The 27,292-nt window shown below is 38.0% G+C and overlaps 3 protein-coding genes across 6 annotated transcripts; 2 read left to right on the top strand and 1 right to left on the bottom strand.

The window, feature by feature from the left end:
* Positions 1-79: 79 nt before the first annotated feature.
* On the bottom strand, positions 80-10,525 carry LOC103701080 (WD repeat-containing protein DWA2). Of its 2 annotated transcripts, none has more exons than XM_008783036.5 (14): positions 10,366-10,525; positions 10,207-10,290; positions 9,997-10,129; positions 9,172-9,283; positions 6,752-6,851; positions 5,938-6,065; positions 4,719-4,788; positions 3,725-3,813; positions 3,340-3,385; positions 3,035-3,108; positions 2,862-2,935; positions 2,724-2,782; positions 493-551; positions 80-398 (listed from the first exon to the last, which is right to left on the bottom strand). In XM_008783036.5, the coding sequence occupies exons 1-13, from the start codon at positions 10,411-10,413 to the stop codon at positions 510-512; spliced, it is 1,059 nt and encodes a 352-aa protein (XP_008781258.3). In that variant the 5' UTR covers positions 10,414-10,525; the 3' UTR covers positions 80-398; positions 493-509. The 2 variants fall into 2 exon arrangements, with proteins under 2 accessions (XP_008781258.3, XP_088568588.1); XM_088712462.1 differs by having other exon boundaries at positions 2,724-2,769.
* Positions 10,526-11,159: 634 nt separating this feature from the next.
* Positions 11,160-18,552, top strand: HCF244 (NAD(P)-binding Rossmann-fold superfamily protein). Of its 3 annotated transcripts, none has more exons than XM_017841314.5 (8): positions 11,160-11,519; positions 12,058-12,293; positions 12,978-13,076; positions 14,614-14,808; positions 16,489-16,581; positions 16,701-16,796; positions 17,745-17,885; positions 18,147-18,552. In XM_017841314.5, the coding sequence occupies exons 1-8, from the start codon at positions 11,354-11,356 to the stop codon at positions 18,321-18,323; spliced, it is 1,203 nt and encodes a 400-aa protein (XP_017696803.2). In that variant the 5' UTR covers positions 11,160-11,353; the 3' UTR covers positions 18,324-18,552. The 3 variants fall into 3 exon arrangements, with proteins under 3 accessions (XP_017696803.2, XP_088568715.1, XP_088568716.1); XM_088712589.2 differs by having other exon boundaries at positions 11,160-11,523; positions 12,062-12,293; XM_088712590.2 differs by lacking the exon at positions 14,614-14,808 and having other exon boundaries at positions 11,161-11,523; positions 12,062-12,293.
* Positions 18,553-23,485: 4,933 nt separating this feature from the next.
* On the top strand, positions 23,486-25,589 carry LOC103701079 (uncharacterized). The gene is made up of 2 exons (XM_008783035.5): positions 23,486-24,160; positions 24,617-25,589. The coding sequence occupies exons 1-2, from the start codon at positions 23,630-23,632 to the stop codon at positions 25,418-25,420; spliced, it is 1,335 nt and encodes a 444-aa protein (XP_008781257.2). The 5' UTR covers positions 23,486-23,629; the 3' UTR covers positions 25,421-25,589.
* Positions 25,590-27,292: the final 1,703 nt, after the last annotated feature.

The raw sequence follows: 27,292 nt of genomic DNA, 5'->3' as shown, positions 1-27,292 counted from the left end.
GATTTGCCAATTCCCCCTCATTGATATGGAACAGTTCCTAACATTCTTATGGGAAAAATCAAATCACACATTCTCACACTGAATCAAATCTCATTTTCCTTTTATTACAACCCTTCTTACTTAGCAATTACATAAATGGAAAACGTCCCATCTCAAATCCACAATGTGCTAACGCATACAGAGCATAGTTATTCATCAAGTTACAGCATCTTTTTGCATGCTTAGGCACAACCTATTCCGAGATTCTGAAATAATTGTTGTGCTTGCGGTTCACAGAATCCTGTCAATGTTCTCAGGACAAAACAAAGAAGGATAATAGATGATTCCATGTGTATGATGTTTCAGGAGATCCAAGCATGCAGGAATAGGAGTTCCAATCAAGCTTTAAGTGTAATATCCTGTGCCAAAAATGACCATGCGCATCATATAAAACAAGTCTCAGTACACACTATAAAGAGTGAACAAGAAACCTTAAACTGTTTCATGGCTTACTATGGCGGATGCTTTTTTCACTTTGTCCGGATGTACGGCTTTACTGATTCAACGACCACCTGAATTTTCAAAAAACAAACATCAGAACCCGATAATGTCAAAATTAAGAATGATAGCAAACAGGGACAGCACAATTGAAATGGATGACTCGCGAGATTCACATTAGCATGTATGAGAGCAATGAGGACACTTGTCTCATCACTCACTTATGCATGTGGCTGTTGCTCCTGCTTGCCAGCCGAATGTTCCATTTGAAATATGAATATTAGTAATATGTCACTTCCTCAGAAATTTTAGCCATAGCAAAGTTTCTGATGATAATATGATAACCATTCCAGCTTGTCATGAAAACTCGAATAAAAGTTCAAGCAGAAATATATTTATTAAAACTTGATTTTTGTCAGTGGTGCTTATCACAAACCATCAAGGGGTTTTTGGATGCCTCAAGATCCTAGCGTGGATAACTTGCTTGTGCATAAGCATTCACTGTAAAGTAATTGGCTGGGAGACAAAATTATCTTGCTCGATGAAATGGGACCCTCCAAGTTCATGGATATACAAACTATTGCAGTGCAGTCAATTTAAATTATAAATATTGCAGTCTGAACTTTATTTCTATTCTCTTCCATCCTCCATCTCCTTCAAAACTGTGTAAAAAAGTTATTTTCCAATTGAGAGCTGAGTCTCTGTTATTGTGTATCACAAATATAATATCCAAAGATTTCTTTAGGTAATAGATCAGGCATTTTCCTTATATGACATCAATTACTTATTAATGAGTTTTATTTTAGTCCTACAGCTTGTAAGATATGCATATATGCCTTGAAAAAGCAATTCTCTACCAATCTTCACCATTTTTCATCTTTGTTCAGAAGCTTTAGGGAAACCTTAAGAGGGGAGTTGGTCCTATGTTGCAGATAGGTTTAAATTTAATGGCAAGATGTAGTCTGCTTGAACTTGCCTTGGTCGAAGAATCAGACACCAAATTAGAGAGTTATTATCAGGTCAAAAGCCTAAATTTTGGTAAATTACACCTTGATATATACAGCCAACCCATATTTACATGATACAGTTTGATGGTTAAAAATCTCTATCAAACTAAATATACGAGGGAGGCAGTGATTTATCCTTGATTTATCATAACTCCATAATGCTTCATGAAATTACTCTTTTAAATATAAGCTTACGGGAAAGTTAATAAATTTTGAGAAAGAAGGCAAAGTTAATATAGCAATCAGTTCAATAGGTAGTGATTCCTTCGATACGGCATGTGCCATGTTGGACAAGTACAAGCAGAACATGGGGGTAAGGGTGCAAATGAGCCAACAGCTCGTGAGCTATTTGAACTCAACTCGGATTCAAGCTCAAGTAGCGAAATACTCAGCTCGAAGGCTCGCAAGCCTAGTCGATTATATATATATTTCTAGTATTACTTTATTTTTTTATTTATAATATACATTGTTAATTTAACATTTAAATTATATATATATATATATATATATATATATTAAATCTGACCAAACTCCTAACTTTTAACCATATTTTTCAATTACGACCAAGGCTCGAATTCGAGTTTGAACTCAAGCTCAAATATGGCTCAGTTGATATTCCAGTCGAGTCGAGTCAATTTTGAATATTGTTTTATTTTTGAATGAGTTCGAGCTTGGATATTAAAACTCGATCAATCTCGAGCCCGAGTATTTTGAATTGAGTCGAGCTCGAGCCTCTAGTTACTCGGTTAGGCTCGATTGCACCCCTATATGCGGGGTACATACTTCTGCGTTGAGCATACTGGTTCATGCTGATGCAGGCCTGTTGGAACATACCAAAGTAGACCCTTTTGTTTGCTGCATGCCCTAGCAAATGACAGGCATAGCACAGCACCACATGATACAATAACATACCATAATAGCCCGTGAGCAGCAAGTGCAACAGTTGCTTGCTCATTGTTGTTATTCATGCTAAAAGAATTTCTATGCATACTTTCATCTTCTTCTACAAGGAAATATAAAATTCATAAATGCATGTTAATCTACATATTTAAATGGCACAACTTTCTACAGAGGGTAAGTGTGATGCACTATCAACTTCCATCAAATATAGATATCCTGTCAGCAGGTATAATGAACCTTAATTATTTCAGTCTAAAAGCATGCCAGATACCTCATATTAAGTAATATAATTACATATCTAGAATCTTCAACACTGACTTCTGTTGATAGTTTTCTTACCCTCCCATCATAAGACAATGATGCAAACATTGAAGGCTCCTGACAGCTCCATGCGACACCTAGCATTTCAGTATTAGTTTGTTATCCAATTAGCACCTTATGCTTTCACAAGAAAGACCAAAGAAAGTTTGAAATTACCATAAACGCTATCTTCATAGTCATTGTATGAGTTGAGAAGTGGATCTATCTGACGCGTAGGTGAGTCAACTAGACTGAAAGAATGAAGATATATCAACAGGAGAAACATACCAAATGACAAATCAATAGAACAACAATTAGCTTTCATGAAATGCTTTGGAATGGCAAAAAACCTTTCAGCTGCTGAATCATCACTGCCAGTGGTAGAAGCCAACCACAAGTTGACAGCTGAATCTGTTCCAGCACTCTGTAAGGTTCCAATCTAATCAGCGAAACAGAAAGGGCTGCACAAGCGTGCAAACTGTACATAGTTACTCACATGACATGTGTGCACATGCATACAGACAGACAGATACAAACATACCCACGCGTCCGCGCGCACATACACATACACAGGCAAGCGCGCGCGCGCGCGCGCGCGCGCACACACACACACAGAGAGAGAGAGAGAGAGAGAGAGAGAGAGAGAGAGAGAGACCAAAATCAGCTCATCATACTCTGGGTTGTAGCGAACAGCCCAAGTCCTGCCAATATATGATCAAAACAACCTTTGGTCAAATCAAGAGAATGCAGGAAGGAATGTAAACTAGGCATACATTTTATGCGCTAAATCACATTCATATAAGCATAAGTCATATATATACAGCAAATACAAGCAAGTAGAAATATTATGTGAAACATGAATAAAAAGCTTAAGCATCAACTCACTGGTGAATGATTAATATATATGCACTAGCATACATGCAATCAGAAATATTATCTGAATATGAATAAAAGTGCAAGATCAGATAATTGGTGCAACTCTAATGTTACATTAAAAAGGGTTCCTGTTTGCAGCCTTACGGTACAATAAGAGTATGTACCAATGTGCATGTCCAGGGAGCTCTTTTGCAGGAAGCCTAGGCATTCTAAGATCCCATAACCGTATCCCACATTCATCCTCTGCCGTGGCCTGAAATGTTAAAAAGTTTCTGCTTCAGCAGAAAAGAGACAAATTGATGCTAAATACAATGAAGCAATCTGACAGCACCCTTGAAGCGAAGAAAACTTCACATGCAAGCATGCATGAGAATAATTTTTCCCAAAACAATTCTGAATTGTATTACACTAACTGGTCCATGATTATAGTACGATTTTGGATAACCTTTTTTCGTAAAGAATTTGAAGAACCAAAATAACTAGCTGGGAAGCAAACTTAGTAACAAGTAAGCACATTGAGAAACACTAGATGCTTAAGAAAGAAACCGAAATATGAGGTCCACACATAAGTCAGAAACTGAAATACTCATTGTCTCTAAACACCTTAGATACAATTACAGGTTTCGCAGGAATTTGTGCTTTCTGTCTATGCATGTATTTATGTGTGCGTTTGATGATCAGGCTAGCAAATTTGTGCTCCAGATGGGCAGATGCACTTTAAGCACAAATTATGTGTTCATGTGGCGGCTGGGGATTGAAGGACCTGAAAATAGGACAAACTATTATGATTCTTATCAACTGGTGAATATGTTGTCAAAAAGGGTAGCTGCACACAGAAACAAATCAATATCTATTCAACAATGTAATATGTTGTTGAGTTCCTCCTTGCTGGGGTGTCAGTTAAATCAATCTTAAAAGAATTAATAATTAAATCAGTAAGCGTGGCTTTCATCAAAAAATTAGCAAGACATGGTAAAGCCATTATCCTATACAACCATGAGAAAAGCCAATGTTTCCCAACCACAGGCTACAGGGCCCATGTAGATGATACCTCTTGAGGAAAATGTCAGATTAATATCATAAAAGAGGATATTTTCATCAACTATGCGCTACATTCAATTGCGTTACTCTTAATATAATCCAAGACATCATACTCACAAGTATGTGCTGCTTTTTGGGATTATAATCGACATCCCTAACTTGTGCGTGCTCAATTGCATTTGTCTTCCTGAAACAAGAATACATACAGCAGGATTATCAGCAAGCAAGAAAATCTAAAATGAGTTTGCAAGAAAGAGACTAGCATAAAGTGAAGATACAATTATGGACCCACATATGAAACATACTACTAAATACATATTAGAGGATTAATACGACAACAGAGAAAAATCACGATAAGAATTTGGAAATGAGTTTATCCACAAAAAAACAGCAAAGCAAGATGCAAAACTTATAACCAGATTTACACTGAATGTTCATCGCTAACTTAATCTGGAGCTCTCGAACTGGCAATATGTCCATCATGGACACAATTACACAAAAATTATTTTTTTTAAGAAAAGTATTTGCTGAAATTGATTCACTACCTGTCTTACCAAAGAGTTAATAAATGGACATGACCATAGCGAGAGGCAAATCATTTAGGTAAAACATATAGGATATACAGATAGCATGACTTTATGCACTTCAGGAAAATTCTAAATTGAAATGGTTAAGATAAAACAACAGCTTCAAAGTTCAATATTAGACTCGGCATGATACTTCACAGGAAACTGAAAGGGCAGAAAAAAGCTAAACAGTCTCTTACATGAATAATGAAACCATTATAAATGAAGTATTCACATCAAAATTCCCTTGTCATTTCAATCATAATAGCAAAAAACCATTCTGTGATATGGATGCATACTCCCTTATTGTCATTTTTGAAGAGAAAGAAGGAGCAACAGTTCCCAAGAGCAGCCATGTACTCTTTTCTTGTCAAAACTTAAATACAGGCATTGTAACTGATGAATTCAATGATGGAAGTACTAATATAATGTAACGTTTGGTGAGTTCAGTGTAGAAGCAGAACTTCCAAATTTACCCATGATAACCTTATGGTAGATTTGCATAGTGTTTCAAACTTTCAATAGGTTTTCACTTTTCTATCATCCATTGTCATGCAATCATAAGAATTGAAATGCAGAAAATCAAATAACCTAATTAGATCTTCCTAGTAATGTCTTCCTGACATGGAGATTTCAGATATCTTTTTTTCTATCAGGCATGATTCTCGAAAATAGAGATCCATCCAACATGTGGACTAAAATGGTACAATCAGAAAGTAGGTGTATAATAAAACTATAACAAAGCGAATGCTAATAGAGACAGTACATACTTCATTGTGCGAAGATCCCAAAACTGAAGCGATGATCCACATATTGCAGCAACAGCATTCTGATCGTGAGGGTCCCATGCTCCACCAGACAAGTTATGAAGCATACCAACAGATTCTTTTGATATCACCTATATCTTAAAATCTTGTAAGAATCACCAGCTTAAAGTCAAGAACTAAATATTCTCTTAGCATAATAAGTGATAGTAATCATTTCATTGGAATGACTGTCCAAAATAATAGGCACATGTACGCAGATCGAGTATACATCAATATATTCAATATTAAAAATAATATAAAAGAAAAACATCTATGAAAATATAACAAATCCTATCTGCCTGAAGTTCCAAAACTTCCTTTTCTGACATTTATGTCGCACAGGAGATTACAAATTCACAAATTACTGATTTGATTTCATAAGTAGTGGAGTCATCCCTCCATTGCACCATGTCCCGCACACTGCAGATGGTGTATAATGCACAAGTTGAATCATGTTGGTAAAGAAGAAGTTTCTCAAAATTTAGGGCCGCTTAAGTCATATCCAGTAGGCGAATCAATTCATGATCTTCTTTTTTCATTAAACATTTTTTAATGACAATTATCAGTAAGATAAAATGTTTTAAGCACTCCAACGAACAACCATTGTGCAAATGATCACTAAAATTGCACCAGGCACAAAATTATGGTACCCAATGAGATAGATAGACAATATCACAGAATTCTATAAAAACAAATTGCTTTTAAGCTGTACCATAGTTTCATTTGAACAGCTTAGAATCTTAAAATGGATCAGTACAAAGTTCATTAAGGACCATACCTTAGCTATCTTACTTGAAGAATCTATGCTCCACAGGAAAAGATTTCCCTCATCAATGCTAATCAATTTATCATGCTTTCCCAATGGCCACCAAAGGACACTGCCAGAAAAAGGTTATGGGCACATGTAGAATGACCAAGAAAGTAAAATACAAGCTGGCACCTTAGAATTCTTTCAGTTGCTTGAATAACTAATAGAGAAAAGCCTTACCTTGAGAATACAAGCACATGCATGTATATGACAAAGAGCCATAACAGATATATTTATCATACGCAAGACATTATGATTTGAGATAAGAAATAATTTTCAGCAAGGTATTAGTCATGGAAACATTCCAGAGAGATAATAACCATCCAATGTTATGTGCACAACATTAGCCTTCATAGTTGATAGTAAAAAAAATTCTTTCCTAGGAATCAAGAATTTGATTGCTCCTGCAAAGCTTATAAATGTTGGAAAAGTTTGTTGATTTCATCAGGTTTAAAAATTAATTGCTCCTAAATGCAATTCAATTAAGAGACCTAGGTTAGTTAGGAATGATGATGTTAAGATTGTTCGCGTCCGCCCCTTTCAGAAGGTGAAGAAAAAGGTTTTAATACAGATATCAAGCTCCATGCTGTTTTTCCCTTGGCGAGGTACGGTATTGATACGGTACTATTACAAAAAGTACGTACTAAAACTAGCATCTTTCAAAAAATTAAAAAGCCCGTTGGTACCGACCGGTATGGTCGGTAAGATAGAGCCGGTATGCATTGGTTAGGCAGGTTCATATCAGTACATTTGTTTCGGTGTCCAAGCACCCATACAGATGCTGGTTTCATGCCGGAACGGTACGACACTGATCATACTATCCTGTTTTGGCGATTTTGAAAACCATATACATGTAGTATGTTCAAGTGAACAAAGTATCTATCTAAACTCAAAAAAAATTAAATGCAACCTTCTGTCCAAAGAAAGAAACAACTCAAAGCAATGTTGAGCAATCATAAACAAGAGCATATCCCTAAAGCAAAATACAACCAGTGGTCTACAATGAATCACCATTACCATTTTGCAACTCTTTGGTCCACTCTTCAAGAAGAAATTAGATCTTATGTCTATGATAAGAAGACCCGCAATGGCAAGGTCCACAGAATTTAAGACTCTTAGCAAATTATACATGATGTTAGGTACTTCTTTTCTAATCACTTCAATATTACCTAGAAGCTAAGACCATGAAATCTTCCAACAATAACAAATTTGTGGTCTTCCTTTGATTTTGTAAAATTATCTGTCATGTAAAATATAATTAACAACAAAACTGTTAGTACTTGAGAGATCAAGGTATGGTCTTGTAAGTTTGTACTAGAGAAGCACTACAAAAATCAACAATTATTTATTCATCCAAACATATGTAACCTTTCCATGAGAGGCATATACATGTATTGGCATTATGATTCAGTATATACTTTAAGATATTCAAATAAATTTATTTTCTCATGTAAATTTAACCAATGCCCACTGAGAATGCAAACAAGAAACCTTTTTGCAAGCTAAATCCTACGACTTTATGCTTCCTAGTCTCTCTAATTTCATACGTATAGCTAAATCCCACTATCTACTAGGCAATCCACCATGACCTACCCCATCAGACCAGGAACATGCCCAGAGGAGGACAGAAAATGGGAAGGAGGAAAATATGGCAAGGATTAAAGCAACAAAATATAAGGTGGCATAATGCTCATGTCTAGGATCATATCAAATGGAAAAATAAATGGAGGAAGTTTTGATGGTCATGCTCCTTGTTTCTAGAATTTTGATGACGTAACTGATTCTGAAAGTATAAAGGAAAAGTTGTCCGTTTCTTTTACATATGCAATGCCAGCAATCTCCAAGGGTGAGTAATATCCTCTAGGTAAATAATCAATCCAAATTGATGCTTGCTTGTACATTTGGCAGAGTAGCACATAGCTAGAAGTTTCCCATGGACCACAAAGGCAGGACTTTCTTTGGTAATACTAGGACATTAGCACATGTTAAAAAACCCTAAGAGTCAAAATTTGCTCAAGCAGTCAAGGATTCAAGGCATGTATAAGAACACTAAAACATGAAATTTTTATGCCACAACCTCCCCTGCAGTAAACATGCTATATATGGCCATGGCTCTGATGGAGCAATGCAGCGGATGCTTCATCTTCAAGATGCTCACTTTCTGGATAACAGTGACATCACAACTTTGAAAGAAACTGTGCCAGCAGGGCCAAATATATTCTCAATCAGAAAATTCATTGCCATTGTCAGCCTAAATTATTGTGAAATAAGGATAGCAAGTAGGACAGGAAGCGCTATAAAAATATACCAAGGGATAGATCATGTATAAGTGAAACCCTTTGTAAAAAAAAGGAATCTAGTGGCTGCCAAACAAAGAACAATAAACTCACCATTTGATCTTAAAAGAATGTTCATTCAGAGAGACAAGCTGTTCTAGTTGAGGGGCATTTGATTGACCATAGAGCTCAGGAATCTTCCAAATGGACGCTCCATAAGTTTCACCTTTAATCACACAGAGATTTTAAATTATCACCAACATATATACGAAAATCAATTTCATAACTTTCAGAATAAAAACAAAAAAGGCGAAACATGACGGATACATAAGGCTCTTCTACATATTCCTTTTGTTCGATCAAGATCAAATGTTCGACAATCATGTGGATTGTAACCTACAAACCTTATGGAACAAACTGAAAAATAATATACAGGTGGAAGCATAGAAAATGATAGGATTAATTGGTTTCAATTTTGTGTTATTTTTGTGGAGTACTCATGTGAATGTGGAGTAACAATTTTTCTCTTTTCCCCCTCTTTCTTGGTGATTTTAAATCAAATTCTTCAATGTACTTTCTAGTCAGTGGTCCAGTCTTTAAACATGAGTCTCGAGACCAACTAGCCTCCACATTTCCCCTTAGAACCCTTGAATCCAAAGTATCAATCAAATGACATCCACTCTTGATTCTTGATTCATATAACAGAATGTGCTGTCACATTCTTTACATGGGTCAAACAATCTCGACATAGAATCAGAATCAACCACAAATTACGCAGATCTGATAAGTATACCACCAACCCTAGCTAACACCTGCTGCTATCCAGAATTACATACACAAATCTTGATTAAAACGACAAAATGCTGCATAACTACGTCCAAATGGAATCCCTATAGAATGAGGTCACGCAATTCGAATAGGAAGATCGATTGCTTTTACCGGAGGTGAAGACGGTGGAGAAGATTCTTGGATCGAAGGGGCAGGACTTGAGATCCCAGATCTCGCTGGGGTGGTAGAACAAGCCCTCGCACACGAGCTCCGTTCCCGAGGGCGAGAGCCGGATCAAATGGACCTGGACGAATAAAAGTGCGAAAAATTGTTGAGGAACGATCGAGGAAGAGATGAAGAACCAGGGTTTTGCGATCCGACCTCGTTCTCTTCTCGAAGGCTGAGGGTGCCGGCGAGGAAGCTGGTGTGATCCGGATCAGCTTTAACGTCGGCGATGCATCTGGCCTGGAGAAAGAAAGGGATTTGAGTGCTAGGGTTTTGGCGTCAAAGAGATGGAATTGTTCTGTTCTTGGGGGTCACCTGGTACTTGAGGCCGCCGTAGACGATGCCGGTGGAGCCTCCCTGCATTTCCGACGGGCTCACGGGCGCTAGCGCTAGGCGGTCTCACCTTGTGAGAGATCTGGTCGCATTCCGGTCTCCATATCAGACTGAAATAGTCACGTGATATGCACGTGCCACCGAGAGAATTTCTTAGCGTTGGCGCTAGTTGATCTAGAGTTTTTATAAAAAACTGTTCCTGTTCAGTAATTAAATTTCTTAAATACTATAACATTTTAATATATGTTTGGTTAATAAATTAAAAAAATATTTTTAGTATGACAAAATAAACTTAAAAAAATATTACATAATATTATAGAACAAAATATAATAAAATATAATATATATTAATACAAGACAATCGTAATAGTGGGTAAAAAAATAATTTCAAAATTTTATTTTATTTTTAATTAAAATAAATATGATTTTTATTAACGGTATTAGAAGAACTATTATATCACGGACATTTGTGCAAAAATAGTATTTTAAATGATACAGAAATAATATAAATTTTAAAAAATATTTATATAAATTTAAATTTGTAGAAAAATATTCATATTAAAAAACTATATATATATATATATATATATATATATAGCAGCAAAAGATCATCAATGGTCCTCTCCTGCTAAAGTAACCGGATAGTATCGTAGATTCACTGGTAGCAAAGAGGCGTGATTAACGCCATCCCCATCGTTAAGATAAAGGTCGCAATGAAATTGTGAAAAGGAAAATAAAATAAAGAAAGCCAAGTTGGCAATTGCATGATCCATTCCGGTTCGACGTGGCAGAATAGAGTCGACTGCTTCGCCTCGCCATCCGCTCCCCACCCACTACTCCCCTCTTTCTCGCTCTTTCTGATTTCTACTCCAAATCTCCGCCGGATGCCGGACAGCAACGCGACCAGCCTCGATCCACTTGACGCGGCAAGTCGAAAGAGAGGATAACAAAAGCAGTGTTCCCACTACCAATGGCTTCGAGGCTCGGCTCTCTCCCTCCCCAACTCAACTCCCCTCGCCTCGTCCACCACCGCCGTCGCGCCAACCTCCCCTCCCTCTCCTGGGGCCGCACGTTAGCGCCGGTCCAACTCCAAGCCGACCTCCTCTTCCCTTCCCTTTCCTCCTCTTCTTCACCAGGCGAGTAAAAAAAATCTTTTTTTTACTGTTTTTTGTTTTATTTATTGCTCAACTTGTGAGTTAATTAAGAGTTCGAGCATTGGTAGAACAAATCAGCTACTTGGAATTCCATTTGTAGAATCATTAGTGCACAGATGCGCATACTATTTTCACCAATTGATTTTGATTAGCTAAGTATGACTGCTCTTTTCATAGGGTCTCTAATTGGATGCCTGGCGAGTACAAGAATCTGATATGTTGAACTTGTTGCAAAATTTAAGGTTTCTTTATGCCTTTTGCATGAAGATAGTTCTGGCTGTGCATGGAGTGCTAGTTGCATGATGCTTAAGATTCTTCATTTGATGGCTCCATTATTTTTTTTTGAGGGATGAGGAGGGACTCACCAATTTATTAAAAGTCATTTCATTGTTTCATTATTGAATTTCAGTTTTCGGATGTCCTTCATCTGATTGCAATCCAAAACTTAATCTGTGGAATCTCTATTGCAATTCCAAGGCTCTGTTCAGACATTTACACTCGACTCTTTTACTCTATTCAGGCAGGCATTATATGCCATTACAGGTTTCATGTAATGCTCAGACTGTAGCTGCAACAAGTATATCACAAGGAACACCTGTTAGGCCAACAAGTATATTAGTTGTTGGTGCTACTGGAACTTTGGGTCGGCAGGTTGTTAGGAGGGCGCTAGATGAAGGCTATGATGTTAGATGTCTTGTAAGGCCTCGGCCAGCTCCTGCTGACTTCCTTCGGGACTGGGGTGCTACAGTTGTCAATGTATGTTTCAAGTTTTATATGTTTTCTGCTTCAAATCAGAATGTTTTCTTATATTTGTTCTATACAATGATACTAGAGCAATACCCTCTTGATATTTTAAAAGCTTGTTATTGGCATTATATATCCAGGTAATTATACCTGTAATACCTATTTATATTTTAAACTGACAACCTTTGCAAACTTGAATATGCTGTATTTTTATAGTGCACTTAGGTGTCCAGAAATGTGTTTTGCTTTTTGTTGAGAAAACACAGGAAAGGCTAAATGAATAAATTGTGGAGGTTCATCTTTTGCCTAATTTTATGTGGGGTAAGCTCAGGTGCACTCTTACAGCGAACCTGCTTATCTATTTGTACATATATTTGTCAAGCAAACAATTTCGGTGGGAAACGGATCATCTAAATCATGGGTTGGAAAGGTAAGGGTTACCTGAAAACTTAACTGGTTATTTACACCAGCATACTTGATCCCCATTTGGATGTTACATACATATCATGCAATCTTTATGTGCATGCTCTTTTTTTCAGTTTGTATGAACTATGAAGAATAATTAGTTGTTAGTTGCTTGTTTATCAGCTGCAACTGAATGTTTAACATTTTCCCTTGATTTCGTGTGAGGTCTGCCCTTCCTTTTTTATCTCTCAAAGTCATGCTGAAGTGTGCACCTTTCTACTTTTTGAACAGGCCGATCTCAGCAAACCAGAGACTATACCTGCAACTCTTGTTGGTATTCATACAGTAATTGATTGTGCAACAGGACGGCCAGAAGAGCCTATCCGCATGGTACTTTGTTTATGCTCACCTCTATTTTCTTAGCTCTCTAGAAGCATTTGAAAAGAACTTTCTTATGAGACATTGTTACTTCCACATCCATGTGCAATATCACACATATAAATGATGATTTTTCATTTGATACAAACATTATATAATATAGACCTTTTAATTTTCTGGTCCGCTGTTACAGAGGGCCTTTCTCTTGAATCTTGATGAGTGCTTAGCTGTGTAAGCTAGTCCTTTGATATCCATATCTTATCCATGGAAAAGAAAGAGGGTCTTAATAGATGAATCTCAAATATATTTTCTTTCCTTATTGGACACTTGTTGCCTGCAAATGGAATGACTGATGAAAGAAATTTATTAGGATGTGGACAAGCCACAGCCCTTGGTTCTGATGAAGTATAGGTACTATCCAAAGTTTGAATTTTGGAATATTAGTCTCTAGATGCATTCTTGTTCTCTCTCTCTACCTTGTCTTAGTTACTTATCTGGTTGTTTACCCACAAAGAATGTACGAATGGTTCTCGTTGGACAAACAAATACATCTTGTGCTTCTCAGGTCTTATGTTACCTGCAGTTATATGAGAGAATCGTAATGCAAGTTCTTTCAGGCATTTCAACCCAAACTCCACTGAAAGTCTTGTAGTTAGACTGGTCCAAAGTAAGCTTCTAAGACATTGTGAGGACAGAGTATGTCCCATGAATCATGAATGCATCCAATTCCTGTTAATTTTGACAAGATCTGGGAAAATTTTGAATGTCTAGAGCTATAGTAACTTTGATTTTTAATCTGACAAAATTTCATACCTCATTAACTTATGAGTCCTGAAAGATGACCATCATATGGAGGTCTGATAAATCCTCCTCCAGAACATAAGGCTTCTATATGCACTAATGCTTGTCCATATTCTTATTGAAACTAAGCAACTATGAAACTTATGGAAAAGCACAAATTTTATCATGAACCAAGGCACTGCAGATCTTGTTCAGGGTACACATAAAAACAATTTTAGGGTTTGGCCATTTATGAGTTGGGGTTGACTACTGCTGCTGCTCCATTTATAGGTGCAGTTTACTGTAGATTTTCTATTACAATAATTTAAGGAAATTATATAGCTAATATGATTTATAAAATATTTTCTGTGAGTATGTAAGAATCGTGAAGCATCATTTGCACAATTCCATTGAAAAGTTTGCTTAAGAGAAACTGACACTCCTGAGGATACTAATTCAATATTTTTTACTTTCTTATAATCACTTCTTTTGGGTTAAACAGTTTTAAGGCATTTATTTATCAACCTATTTATACTTCAATTCTTCTAAATCCTTCTATTGTTATCTCCTATCGAGCGCTTTATTATGACATAATATATGGCTTTTCATGCTTGGATGCACGTAGAAGCACTTATTCCATGTGTACATTAGACTATACACCCAGTAGCTATCTCTTTTTTCCTGTTGTTAATTGTCTTTCATTTATTTCATTAAGGATCAACTGGCACTTGTTTGGCTTTGGCCCATTCTGATCAACTTTTATATTTAGGTAGATTGGGAAGGAAAAGTTGCTCTCATACAATGTGCAAAAGCCATGGACATTCAGAAGTATGTATTCTATTCCATCCACAATTGTGATAAGCATCCCGAGGTTCCTTTAATGGAAATCAAGCACTGCACTGAGAAATTTCTTCAGGACTCTGGTCTAAACTACATCATTATTAGGCTATGTGGTTTCATGCAGGTATTTCACATCCACATATATTTTGAACATGGTCTTGAATGAGGTTTACTTGACTACAAAAGTTGAAAATAGTATATCAAAGAGAAAATTTAAACTCAAGTTGATTCACCTAAAATCCATGTAAAAGTATGGAAGGATAGCTATAAAAAACTAACTGGATAAAGAAGGCACTAAACTGAAGATCGTAAAATGAAGTACTGATCATAAAGCAACAGGTCTTCAAATGGTATTGCATCTACTATATCATCTGCAGAAGGTTAGGTGCAAGCAACAACATTCAAAAATTTGCTTAACTTAACCCACTTTATTGGTTTTTTCAAATATCCTGTAATGTCGAAGAGGCCTAAAAGCTTCTGTGCGCCCAAAGGGCTTGGGACCGTAGGAGGTTTGAGTGTTGAGGGTGCAATCTGTGGTTCTTGAATCTTGGTTAGACATTACTATTATTGGGGAAGTTTGTTTTTGTGATTTATGGTCGAGGTCAAGCTTCTGGATGGTTGATGAAGCTTTGCCTTTTTGTCATCTTAAGCTCATTTATTTGGGATGCTTCTGCTCCAGCATGAAGTTTAGGTTGGATTCCCATGCGGCCCACAATTTCAGCATTGGGAACCCTTGATGGCTCTGGATTGAGTTGTTATTATTCTCTTCTTCTCTTTTGTTTCTCTCTCTTTTCTTCTTTCTTCCCTTGATCTTTCCTCTCTTCTTCTCTTTCTTTTCTCTGTTCCTCCCTTCTTCTATTCTCTGTGGGGTTTATCCTAGCTTCTTCTTGTAGATCGTTATCTTAATGAATTGGGCGAGGTTTCCCCTCCATTTTTCTTAAAAGGAAAAAAAATTGCTTCACTTAAATGAAAAACTATTCTACTATCTTTTGAAAAAAGGAAATCTATGCTGCTATTTTTTTGTAACCATGCAATTCCAAACAGGTGGTACCCTGCCCTGTTTCTGGCTTGCAGACTGCTAGATGACTAGCCGACTAGGCATGTGGTTTTCATCTTCACTGAGATCTTGGCTAAGATTCTTATAACTATCAGACAGATACAATAGAAGTAAAACATTCAGATCTTTTTTCCTTAGTCCATATACTATAAACTGATATATCCAAGATATCAGCGGATATAGTATTGATGTATTGACTGAGAAAATGTAATTTATTTTACTATTTTTAAGTCACTAAATATTAGAATTAGTGATTAAAATGATAGTTAATCCTATTTATTACTATGTCAGCTGATATTGTGATGTCTTGCTTGTGATTTATTGACTCAGATATCTAGATAACCCAACCATGTAAAAAGTAAAGCCTTTCATTTTGACAGAGATAAACTGAGATTCTGAAGATTGCAGAGATAAAATATCTTGGCACTTCCTGCAGATCATTAAGTACTGTTGGTAGATTGGATATTGACCTGTTTTAGATTCATGATACCATTCTCATGATGAAGCTTACATATGGAATCAACTGTCAAAAAGTTATAAGAGAGTTGAATATCCCCAGAGCACTTGAAATTAACTGTCAAGGCAGTTAAAGATTTCAGGGATATCCTATCATTGTCTTTGAACTTGCTACATTACATGTAATGTTTGAAGGTTCTCCGCCTCTATGGATTTTATTCCTGTCTTCTGTATTCAAGTCTATATGAATTGGTCGTTTTGTTTATTTGTTATCACTGCATGATGCAATAGGGCCTAATTGGGCAGTATGCTGTGCCGATACTAGAAGAGAAGTCTGTGTGGGGAACTGATGCCCCAACTCGAATCGCTTACATGGATACCCAGGTTCTTATTTGTTTATTGAATTCTTGTTTGTCTTGACTGTAGAAATCATTGGACTGGTTTTCCTGAAGATAGATTTTTTTTTTCCATGTGTGGTTAATAAATCTGTTTGCTGATTCCAGGATATAGCTCGACTGACATTTATGGCTATGCGTAATGAGAAAGTTGACAAGAAGCTCCTAACATTTGCTGGACCTCGTGCATGGACAACCCAAGAGGTAATGAAAGATCTAGTATACTGTCCAGGACCTTAATCATTGAAAATGTCGAACATAATCTATATCAACTGGTCTATGATATGCTCTGATTCCATTCTCTTCTTATAGTTGAACTATAAGTTATGAATTCAAGAAATAGATATGTCCCTAAACAGGGTGTTAAAGGTCCAGGCTGAGCAGACGAGAGTTTCCATGCTTAGGCTGAAGAATAGGGCTGGTGGACTAAGGAGAGGAGAAAAAACAAAAAAGTTTTTTGTCCAAGCTTGATGACTCGAATCCTGATATGTGTTTTGACCTGGCCTGATATATCAACACCGGTAATTATGTAGGAATACTAAAAAAAAAATCCCTTTTTAATGGTCATTTATGCCTCGCATATTGAATTTAGTATGTTCTTGTGAATTTCAGACATGTCAAGAGGATGACTGAAATTTCCGTCAAGGTTTGCACAGAAAAATTCTTATGCAAGATAATACAATATGCGAGGCATATTGTATTATCTTGCATAGAAATTTCCGTCAAGGTTTGCACAGAAAAATTCTTATGCGACATTGCAAAATAATCGATTTAATGTACAAAATTAAAAATATGTCACATTAGCACCATAATCATATTGCAAACTTAAACAATAAATTTCATATTTCATTAAGTTGAATTTGGATTAAATCCTACTTCTCTGTTGGTTCCTATCCAAACCTCAGTCACGGAATGCAACTCTTGTTTTATGCCACATCCATAAAAAATTAAAAATTATGTCCATCATCTTTGATTGATTGAGTGAAGAGATGCAATCTTTTAAAGGCCCAACGGGTGTTCATGAAGAGTGGAAGTCGTAGAATATTTCTTCGAGTGACAGCGAGCAGGGAACCAGATCTGTGTTAAAAAAGTTTACGGGAAAGATCCATTTCTTCTCTTTGAAGTATCTAAAGAATGTTCTTTTGTTTCCAGGTGATTACTTTGTGTGAAAGACTAGCAGGGCAAGATGCAAACATAACCACTGTCCCTGTTTCAGTCCTGAAATTCACTCGCCAGCTAACTCGGTGTTTCCAGTGGACAAACGATATAGCGGATCGATTGGCATTTTCAGAGGTAAATCTCTATATCGGTCTCTCATCTATTGGTAGCACTGACTGGAATCCAATTGAAATTTCAATCACTTAATAGAGAATGTTGTAACAATACAAACATACATCTTGAGAATAAGCTGATCTTGCTATCTTTTTTTTTGTCAAGTAAGGAAGTTTTGTTGTCTCCCCGACTCCGACCATCCCCTTCGACTGAATTAGTACATCTGTGGGTTAATAATCACTCAGATTAATGCATTGAATCTCTCCATTGGTGGAATTTCAGGTCCTCTCAAGCGACACTGTGTTCTCGGCTCCCATGACAGAAACATATAATCTCCTTGGGGTGGATCAGAAAGACATTTTGACTTTAGAAAAGTATTTGCAGGACTACTTCGCCAATATCTTGAAGAAGCTGAAGGATCTAAAGGCACAATCAAAACAAACAGATATTTATCTATGAGAAATTCAAGTTCACACTACAACAATGAGTTCAAAGAGCATACAAATCCAAGCTACATGCACTTCTGAGCCATTCAAAAAGACCTGATGGTGCAAGTAGTTTTTGTTCATTCATTCTGCATATACAAATTAAGATTGTGAAAAAAGTAACGCCTTTTATCCTGAAGCTAGCTTAACTTGTTTACAAATACTGACTGTTTGTTATTAAATTAGTCTGGATTTTTGTTCAAGCTGATTAAGATGAAAAGTTCGCACTGCGATATCAATCAACACCCGGCTCAATGCCAAGAGACTTTTCTGGTAAAGTATTCGAAAGTGAAAGCCACTGGGGGGCTCATCACATCCTTTTCCGACCATTAATGATAAGGTTTTGGAGGTTGTAGCAAGGAACTAGCGCCAAGATTTAGCTCAATGTTTGTTGTCATTTTCTATAGCACAGATTCTTCAGTGGCTGATCAGCTAATCATCCAATGCAGAACAGATAGGAGATAGGACGAAGGATCTGCTGGCTGAGCATCAGTAAATCCTTCCGCGACCTATAGTTAAAAATAATTTTTTAAAGTTTAAAGATTAAAAATTTATAGTTGAAAGTTTATTTTTATTTATAATTAATATATATATATACACACACACACATATATAATTTAGAAAGTAATATACATATTTTATTATTTATAGTTATTTTTATTTATTAAATAAATATGAACATGAAAAGCAGCTCAAAATAGATGTATGAAAGCCTTGAAAGACCTCCGACTATCACCAAATCTCTCAAACGGCCGTTCTGAATAATTTGAGTTTGGCTTGAAACTAAATGAGCTGCATCTTGATTATGAAGCAAGCTATGCGCTGCTTGCTCGCTCAGGTTGACTTACATCCTTATGACATGACCTCTTCTACATCACCATTCTATTGTTGCAGAAAAAAAAAAGGATCTAAGATTGGAACCTTGGGAAGAGTGTCAAAGTGCACAAATGTTACTTAGTAGTAGACTATAGAGGTGAGTGCTCATATTCATAGTTTAATCTATTATAACGGTTTCTAGAAGCTTCCTATCATGCATGTCATATGCAATTGGTATTTAAATAATGGCCATTACTTAACTACCAAGACATGGCCATTACTTAACTACCAAGACATGGCCATTACATGGTCATTTTACTTAGCCATTGCATAGTCATTTTACTTGGCCATTACATAGCCATTATTCTGTTCTAGCATCCTTACGTAGTGAATGTTATTCTTGGCTTTTATTTGAATTTTATCATTCACTAAGGAGCAAGGCTGTCATTTTAAACACTCCAAAATAAATTTTATAACAACTCAGGATCTCACCTAACATGGCTAGCCGAAAGATATTATTTAGGTTCTTTGATCCTGTATAAGTACTCAAGATCTACCTAGCGAATAACCGATGTGGGACTAAACACACGCCCACACAGATCCTCGCATATTCTTCCTGTTCAAGCCCTGATGTCCTCGTCAGGCTAAGAGTTCAAATCCATTCAAATCTAATAACAAACATCAAGATCAGCTCGTGGTCAACCCCAATAGATCGGTGCTGCAGTGTTCCCTAGTTTACATAGGTTATGGGTTGGACCCGCTCTAATACCATTTGTAACAACGCAGAATTCCTTCCAAAATGGCTAGCCGGAAGGTATTATTTGGATTTTTTTATCCTGTATAAGTATCCAAGATCTACCCAGCGAATAACCGATGTGGGACTAAACATACGCCCGTATGGGTCCTCACAAATTCAGACCTCCTTTTTTTGGAATTGAATTGAAGAGATTCAGTCTCACAATCATGACCATTCATGTATTAAATGATAGCCAGTAGCTGAAGTAGATGCTAGATATCCTATCTATTGCATGGACCGATCACATTGTCGTGATCGCATGGCCGCAACTTTCCAATGCACGGCAAGAGGGAGCCATCCCAAGGAAGACCACCCTGCTCGTTGGAAAATTAAGGAATCCACTTGTGGTTGGGTGGGGTCGGGGAAGAGGGTGATGGAAGAGGGTGCCTTTAGACAAAGTTGGTGTCCAAGTATTCCTTTTTCTCAAGCGACGCTGTCAAATTAGCTCATTCTCGCTCGTTTCTTTGGCTGGCGTCACAGGGAATATCTTGTCCTCAGAAAATCTCGAATGGTCTCTAAACTGTGAAGTTGCCAGTTTTTGTTTCTATGTGTTTCAATCTCCATTATTTCTCTACTCCGTGAATTTCCTAATCACCTGTCACCTTCCAAGGCCGTATTCTGGATAGCTGCTGTGTGGGATATTCTTTTTGGTTTTCCACACATTTTATTTTCTGATATGCATTTTCTCTAGATTGGCATAAATAAAATCCAATTTTACCCAAAAAAAAAAACCAATCAACTTTCAAAGTGTAATAAAGAGAGTATGAATTATGATATAACAATCTATAAATGTAGTTAATCAATATTTATAACATAAATTCTTTCCAAAGAAAAAAAATATATAATCGACAACATCCATCCACCGTGCTGTTGCACATACTCAACACTAGAAGTCAAAATTCAATAACTATAACCTAGATGTCCGTTATTGACGGGGTCATAAAGAAGGTGAGGCAAAAGAAGAATTTACTATTTTTTTTGTATGAAACCACCTAAAGATTGTACAATGGCCATTTTAAGATCTGTGCAGACAGAGTGCTTGCAGATCTCCAATTTTATGGTTAGAAAAATACAAGCCACCCCAGTCCTTTGTAACACATTAGAAATGTTTTTTAAACATTTGTGATATTTATGTCGTATGCGAACATAACTAATATTAAAACTAATATTAGGTATCTCCCACCAAACTTGACTAAGGCAATGGTCAGTACCTACTTACTCTTCTAACAAGCTGCTTGCTTAAGAACTAGGAATCTTCACCCGGCCTATCTCAGGCAACTGGAATGCATGTTGCACGCAATTCAAAGAAAGAAGGTCAAACGATAAAAAGCAAACCATAAAAGAATGGTACACGTTCCTGCACGGCATTTTGTCGAGCAACCAGCCAACCAATGGAAGGGTGTTTGCATGGCACATTTTGTGCATGGGCACGTCTCCCCGTTGAAGAACTTATTTTTTTGGTGGAAACCGTCAAAGCACTTCAGGGGGAAAAAAATCATCCCATGGCTAAACAATGGGTTCTTTTATGAGCGCTTGATCCCTCGATCTAGCCATTTCCTTTTTAACCTTGATGTATCATAATCTATTACATGTATACATGTGAAGTCGCCATCGCCACTTTGATTTTATAAAATGATTAAGCTTCCCTCGCTAATAGTTACTCTTTTTATTTTTAATATATTAGTAACAAGGTGATAATATAACACCACCAAGTTCGAATGCTGACCAAGGGAACCGTTTGTTCTTCATTCGTGTCCCAATTGGGTCTCCTTCTATAAAATCGAAATAAAAAAAAGGGGCATGGTGATCTTTTGGTAGATTTTATAGCGTATTAATCACATGCACAATCTAATGACTCCTTTGACTTCTGGAAACAGTTGGAATCCAATGTTTTTTATTTCTAATTTTTTTATATCAAGAGTATGTTTGAATCCTTTCTAATTAAGATAAAAACTACATGGACTAGATTAGTGAACAATGAAAGCAGCCCAACAAGGCAGTTGTGCAAATTGATGATCCAATTTTAATGTTTGAAAAATATAGAAAGTCATATATGTTGTCATTATTTAGCTTATTGATTTTTTGTGGCAATTTGTGATTGGCAGCTGAATGGTACCCAATCTCTATGTATTATCATCGAACTACAGAGTTGAGCAATGACTTGATAGATGATCTACTCTTTCTGTTAATTTAGGATCCAAGTAAATACCATTATATATATATATATATATATATATGTATACATGTATATATGTATGTATATGCATATAAGTGACAATAGAAACTCCTTGGGGACCTCTACAATGAAACAATATGCAAATGCTTCTTCTCTTGAGATCTTGAAGGTGGTTCCAAATATATATATATATATATATATACAATGTATATGATATAAAAAAGCTAAGAAAAATTCTACGAGAGAGACATTTTTATTTTATTTTTGGATATGTAACATGGCATTTAAGCAGTGGAGAGATGTAGGTCCTTCCAATACAGGCATGGAGTTGCGCTTTACTAGTATTTTAAATTTTTAAAAATTGTAAAATAGTTGTTTTTCTTTTGCCACTCATCTTGTTAGGATACATAAAAGTGCAACGATTCACATTCTGCCCTATTATATAGGCAATCAATTCTTCATAAAATTGTAAGCATATTGTTGGAGGATTTTATAGCTTCCCATGTTGAAAAATGATAGCGCTTTTATCATTTGTAAGCATATTTGTTAACTTCCCATGTTGCCATTTTCCCGTCGTCTAAACCACAAGTCATCTTACGTGCACAAAAAAACAAGTCATCCTGCATCACGAAAAAGGAAAGAAGCAGCACCACAAGTTATGGGCACGTGTCAGGTGCAATGGTTCCTAAAAGATTCCTTCGAAATTTCCGATTACGATTGCGGACCCCAAGGCATTTTTTCTTTTTTGGGGTGAAAAGAAGGCAAAATATTCAAAATGACCAATGCAATCCCAGGCTCCACCTTGCCAGACAAAGTTCCAACAAACAGCATTATTTCGTGATTCACCGACCGTTATAACGGTTTTAAGTTTTAACTGCCATTATTTTTTTTCAATTTTAAATTTTTTAATAATAAATATATTATATATAATAATAATAATAATAATAATAATAACAACAATAATAATAATGGAATGAGGGAAAAAAGTTAATACTAATCATTGTAAAAGTGTTATTATAAAAATAATAAAAATTAGCATCATAACTATCTAGATCATTATTTACATTAAAATTTTTAGAAGATTTCATTTGAAAGACAACTAACGATCATTATTCGTTTTACAGGGAAATATGGAACGTTAGAATTTGTAATACTGAATAACTTATTAATTAATAATAAAAATATTATTATTATTATTATTGTTATTATTAGAAAGTGTGATACGGAGACGGCGTAACCGCCGTTAATTTCAGCCTCGGCGGCAACCGCCAGCGTCGGGGGGCAAAATCGTCCGCAAATCCGACCCGGTTTCCGGCTTGCCAAAACCTCTCGCGCGTTCCGCACGCCCCCATTTATGCCTTCGTATCTCTCGGATTTTCTCCTCCCCCCTCCACTCCTCACGAAGACCGTGCCCTTTCTACTCCCCCCTCCAAACCCTAATCCATCCCTCTCTAAGTAGATCTTCCCATCACCCTCCCCGGGAGGCCATGATATGAGGAGCGGTGGCGATCACCAGTCGCGGCCTTCGGGCCACCTCACCGCGACCGCCGCCGCCGCCGCCGCCGTCCATAAATGGAGAGGATGGAGGTCCCTCCCGTTTCTTCTCACCCCTCTCCTCTTTCTCCTCGTCCTCACCATAACCTACTCCACCATGAACCGGAGCTCTCCTCTCAAACTCCTCCTCTTCTCCTCCTCCCAACCCCTGTCATCCTTCTCCTCCTCAGATGATCCTCTTGAGTCGAGGAAGCGCGAGCTGGAACGGTCGAGAATGGCGATTTGCCTCGTCGGCGGCGCAAGGCGGTTTGAGCTCACGGGGCCATCGATCATGAGGAACTTGCTGAGGGAGTACCCGGATGCCGACTTGTTCCTCCACAGCCCGCTCGATAAGGATGCGTACAAGTTTTCTATTCTGAAGTCGGCGCCGAGGATCGCCGGCGTTCGGATCTTCTCCCCCGCCCCAATCCCCCCAACCGAGTCCCATACCCAGGTGCTCGCCGCCCGCGACTCCCCCAACGGCATCCAGGTGGAGACCCCTCTCCCGCCCGTCCACCTCTCCCCCTCCGTTTCTGTTGGGAGCCAAGCCATGTTAGTTTTTAGTTTTTTTTTCCTTAAAAATAATAAAGTGAATCTCGAACCATATACGCATTTACGATAAATATATGTTCATTTTTAAGTTTGTTATCGTGTCACTTTTTGATCAAATAATATTATCAGTATAATTTTCTTGTTTAATTTTTTATGTGCTTGAAATAAAATTGAATATTTCAATCGGCAATTTTGGATCTAAAAAGCTAATTTAAATTGGTTTGATGAAGACTATTTCCATCTGGGTCTGCCAAATTAGAATGTTGCTACTGCTCTAGGCTGTCATCTAATGTACTCGTGGTCATTCTGAATATTTTTGTAGAATAGATGGAGAACTCTCCGCGATATTTGATCATGGTATTGAATTGAACGAGCTTCTGTTATTATTTTGCAGGGTTTGTTGCAGTACTTCAACCTGGTAGAAGGCTGCCTGGAGTTGATAAAATCCCACGAATCTCGTGGCAACTTCACCTACGACTGGATCGTGCGGACGAGGGTGGACAGCTACTGGTCCGGCCCGCTCGAGCCGGCCGCTTTCGAGCGGGGCTCCTATCTGGTCCCCCCCGGCTCGCAATACGGCGGCCTCAACGACCGGCTCGGCGTCGGCGACCGGTACACCTCGACGGCCGCCCTCTCCCGTCTCTCCCTCCTCCCCCGCCTCAAAACCGCCGGCTACCGCGGGCTCAACTCCGAGTCCGCCTTCAATGCCCAGCTGGACACCTCCAACGTCGTGCCTCGGGAGATGCGGTTGCCGTTCTGCGTGTTGAGCAACCGCCGGTACGGATTCCCGCCGGGGAGGTACGGCGTGCCGGTGGCGGCGATAGGGAGCCGGGGCCCGCTGAGCGGGGCCAAGTGCCGGCCCTGCCGGCCGGTCTGCATGGGCCCATGCGTCGAGAAGGTGGCGGAGAAGCTGGACCGCTGGTGGAGTTGGACAGAGTGGAGGAATGGGAGCCTGGAGCTCTGCGATGCGGCCGGCGGGTGGGAGGAGGGGTGGGAGAAGATATTCGATGAGGTGGCTGGGAAGGAGGCGGCGGCGGAGAGGAAGAGGGTGATGAAGATGGATGTGAAGCGCTGCATCGAGGACTTCGAGGCCATGAGGAGAAGAACGGTCAGCTGGGCGGCGCCGCCGGCTGAGGAAATATGTGTGTTAGGTTTGGGCTGGTTCAACTCCACGTCGAGGAAGTTGGTCACTGCCTAAACTGCGTACTGCACCTAGGTTTGGTAGTCTCTTTCTTTACGGTATAGATTTTTTGTTCATTTTTCTTTGTATAGAAATTAAAGAACAACGATATGTCCTTCATATCGAAAGAAGAGAAAAAAGTGATTACTTTTTTGTTTCCAAATAAAAGAAAAGCTATTAATTTTAATTTTCAGTTTTGTAAGCAATGATCGCAATCTATCCATCTAAACCCCCATCCAATAAAAGAATTCAATGTTTGAATTGAGATAATTAATGTACCCGACTTCTAGATCGACCGAAATTTTATCTTTAAACTATATTGTTTAAAAATTTTACATCCGACCTTGATTCCAATGATCATTTTAATTATGTTTTAAGAGTGGACGGTATGCATCCATTCTAAGTTTCTAACATAGGCGCGTCATGATGTCCAATTTTCCACTTCCTACATCCCCATCTTACATATCTCCATAGTTGTTAAGATTATGTGCATGAGATGGCTTAGTTAGAGTGTATGAATGTGTTAACCATAACCCTTTCTCTAATATTTACTAATTTATTTTAAAAAAATAAAAATACATGCAATACGTGGTGTGTGAAAGGCTCCACGGCATGGTAAAATTTCTCTCTCACCTGCATGTCCTCTCTCGCATGACTCTCCGTTCTTCCCTTCTCGCTCACCTGTCCCTTCTCGCTCACCTGCATCACCCAAATATTCGATTAGTTAATTATAGAGGAACATACATATGTAGCTGTGTGCAGAATACTAGCCAATCTCACCGATTATAAAAACCGGGTGTTGAATTTGTCTTGGATTTAATTTGGTAAGGATGGGACCCCGGGTCGGTGATGGATTGAGATAGGATGCGGCAAACCGTCGTTGTCAATGGGTTGCCGTTGCCGAACTGAGAAGGTATAAGCGCCCATCGTTGTTGAAAGAGAGATATCAAAATGGGAGTTGGGCTTCTTCCTCGCCAGAGGAGTAGGTAACCAGCTCGCTTCGTTCCCAGAGCGAAGAAAGAGGTAAAGTAGGCGGTTTTGAGGCCAAATGGTTGACGTAGGCAACCTGCGCCCAGTCTTGGATTCGCTTTTTTTTTTTCTTCGTTTCGTTTCGTTTCGTTTCGTTTTGTTTTTGGTAAAAAAAAATGGCTGCCTTTCAACGCATCTACTCATCTAGATCGTAAGAGTTGACGCCGAATCTTTGCTTTGACGCCCCGGCCGCCAGCACATTTTACACACTAGGAGTTTTACCATTTTTTTTATTATTATTATGATCTCCGGGAGGGTTTATTTAGTAAGCATTCGGATGAGATGCGCAAGTAGTAGACTTAGAATATTCGAGCAGGAAGGTGATTTATGGTAGGCACATGCATGAGTACTTGAGAAAGAAAACAAGGCACATGATTGTTGACAAAAAAATCAAGGGGAATGATTTACCAAAACAACAACAAAAAAAAAAAAACAAGACACGTGCATGACGTGGGAAAAGGTAAGGTAGGCCCGTGTTTTGATTGGTGCTGAGCTCGGGACCTATCATTATGGATCCCCTACGGCCCACGGGCTGCGCCGTAAGAGTTCTGTGCAGGTTTTGATGCCCATCGTTAAGATATAAATGATCATCAAATAAATATATCATGAGCATGTATGGTACCATACAGGCATACACTGTGTAAATGGCCATGCATCCTCTGATGGCGGCTGTAGATGGATCCTGCAGCACCGTAGAGGATCGTGATTGTGTACCTAGTTGCACAACACTGCATCAATGGTTAAGTGGCTTGTTTGTTTGCATGACGATGTTCAATAGAATGTTCAACTATAGTGTTCGTGTTAGTATTTATAGGTCAAATGCATGTAGAGGCGAATAAGGGCCATATGTTTGATATGAAA

Source organism: Phoenix dactylifera, chromosome 16 (assembly GCF_051530095.1).
Source record: "Phoenix dactylifera cultivar Ajwa chromosome 16, Ajwa_hap1_PhDact_Kaust_v1.1, whole genome shotgun sequence".
Taxonomy (NCBI): domain Eukaryota; kingdom Viridiplantae; phylum Streptophyta; class Magnoliopsida; order Arecales; family Arecaceae; genus Phoenix; species Phoenix dactylifera.
This window is presented reverse-complemented; position numbering and strand designations above follow the sequence as displayed.

What these genes read in the sequence shown, in the direction of transcription:
- LOC103701080 (XM_008783036.5), bottom strand. Translation starts at nt 10,413, where the DNA reads ATGCAGGGAGGCTCCACCGGCATCGTCTACGGCGGCCTCAAGTACCAG. An exon ending in CTCCACCGTCTTCACCTCCG is followed by an intron (nt 9,284 to 9,996) that starts GTAAAAGCAATC and finishes GTGTGATTAAAG; the next exon opens with GTGAAACTTATGGAGCGTCC. An exon ending in AGTATGATGAGCTGATTTTG is followed by an intron (nt 3,109 to 3,339) that starts GTCTCTCTCTCT and finishes GGAACCTTACAG; the next exon opens with AGTGCTGGAACAGATTCAGC.
- HCF244 (XM_017841314.5), top strand. Translation starts at nt 11,354, where the DNA reads ATGGCTTCGAGGCTCGGCTCTCTCCCTCCCCAACTCAACTCCCCTCGC. An exon ending in GGGGTGCTACAGTTGTCAAT is followed by an intron (nt 12,294 to 12,977) that starts GTATGTTTCAAG and finishes CTTTTTGAACAG; the next exon opens with GCCGATCTCAGCAAACCAGA. An exon ending in TCGCTTACATGGATACCCAG is followed by an intron (nt 16,582 to 16,700) that starts GTTCTTATTTGT and finishes TGCTGATTCCAG; the next exon opens with GATATAGCTCGACTGACATT.
- LOC103701079 (XM_008783035.5), top strand. Translation starts at nt 23,630, where the DNA reads ATGAGGAGCGGTGGCGATCACCAGTCGCGGCCTTCGGGCCACCTCACC. An exon ending in ACTCCCCCAACGGCATCCAG is followed by an intron (nt 24,161 to 24,616) that starts GTGGAGACCCCT and finishes ATTATTTTGCAG; the next exon opens with GGTTTGTTGCAGTACTTCAA.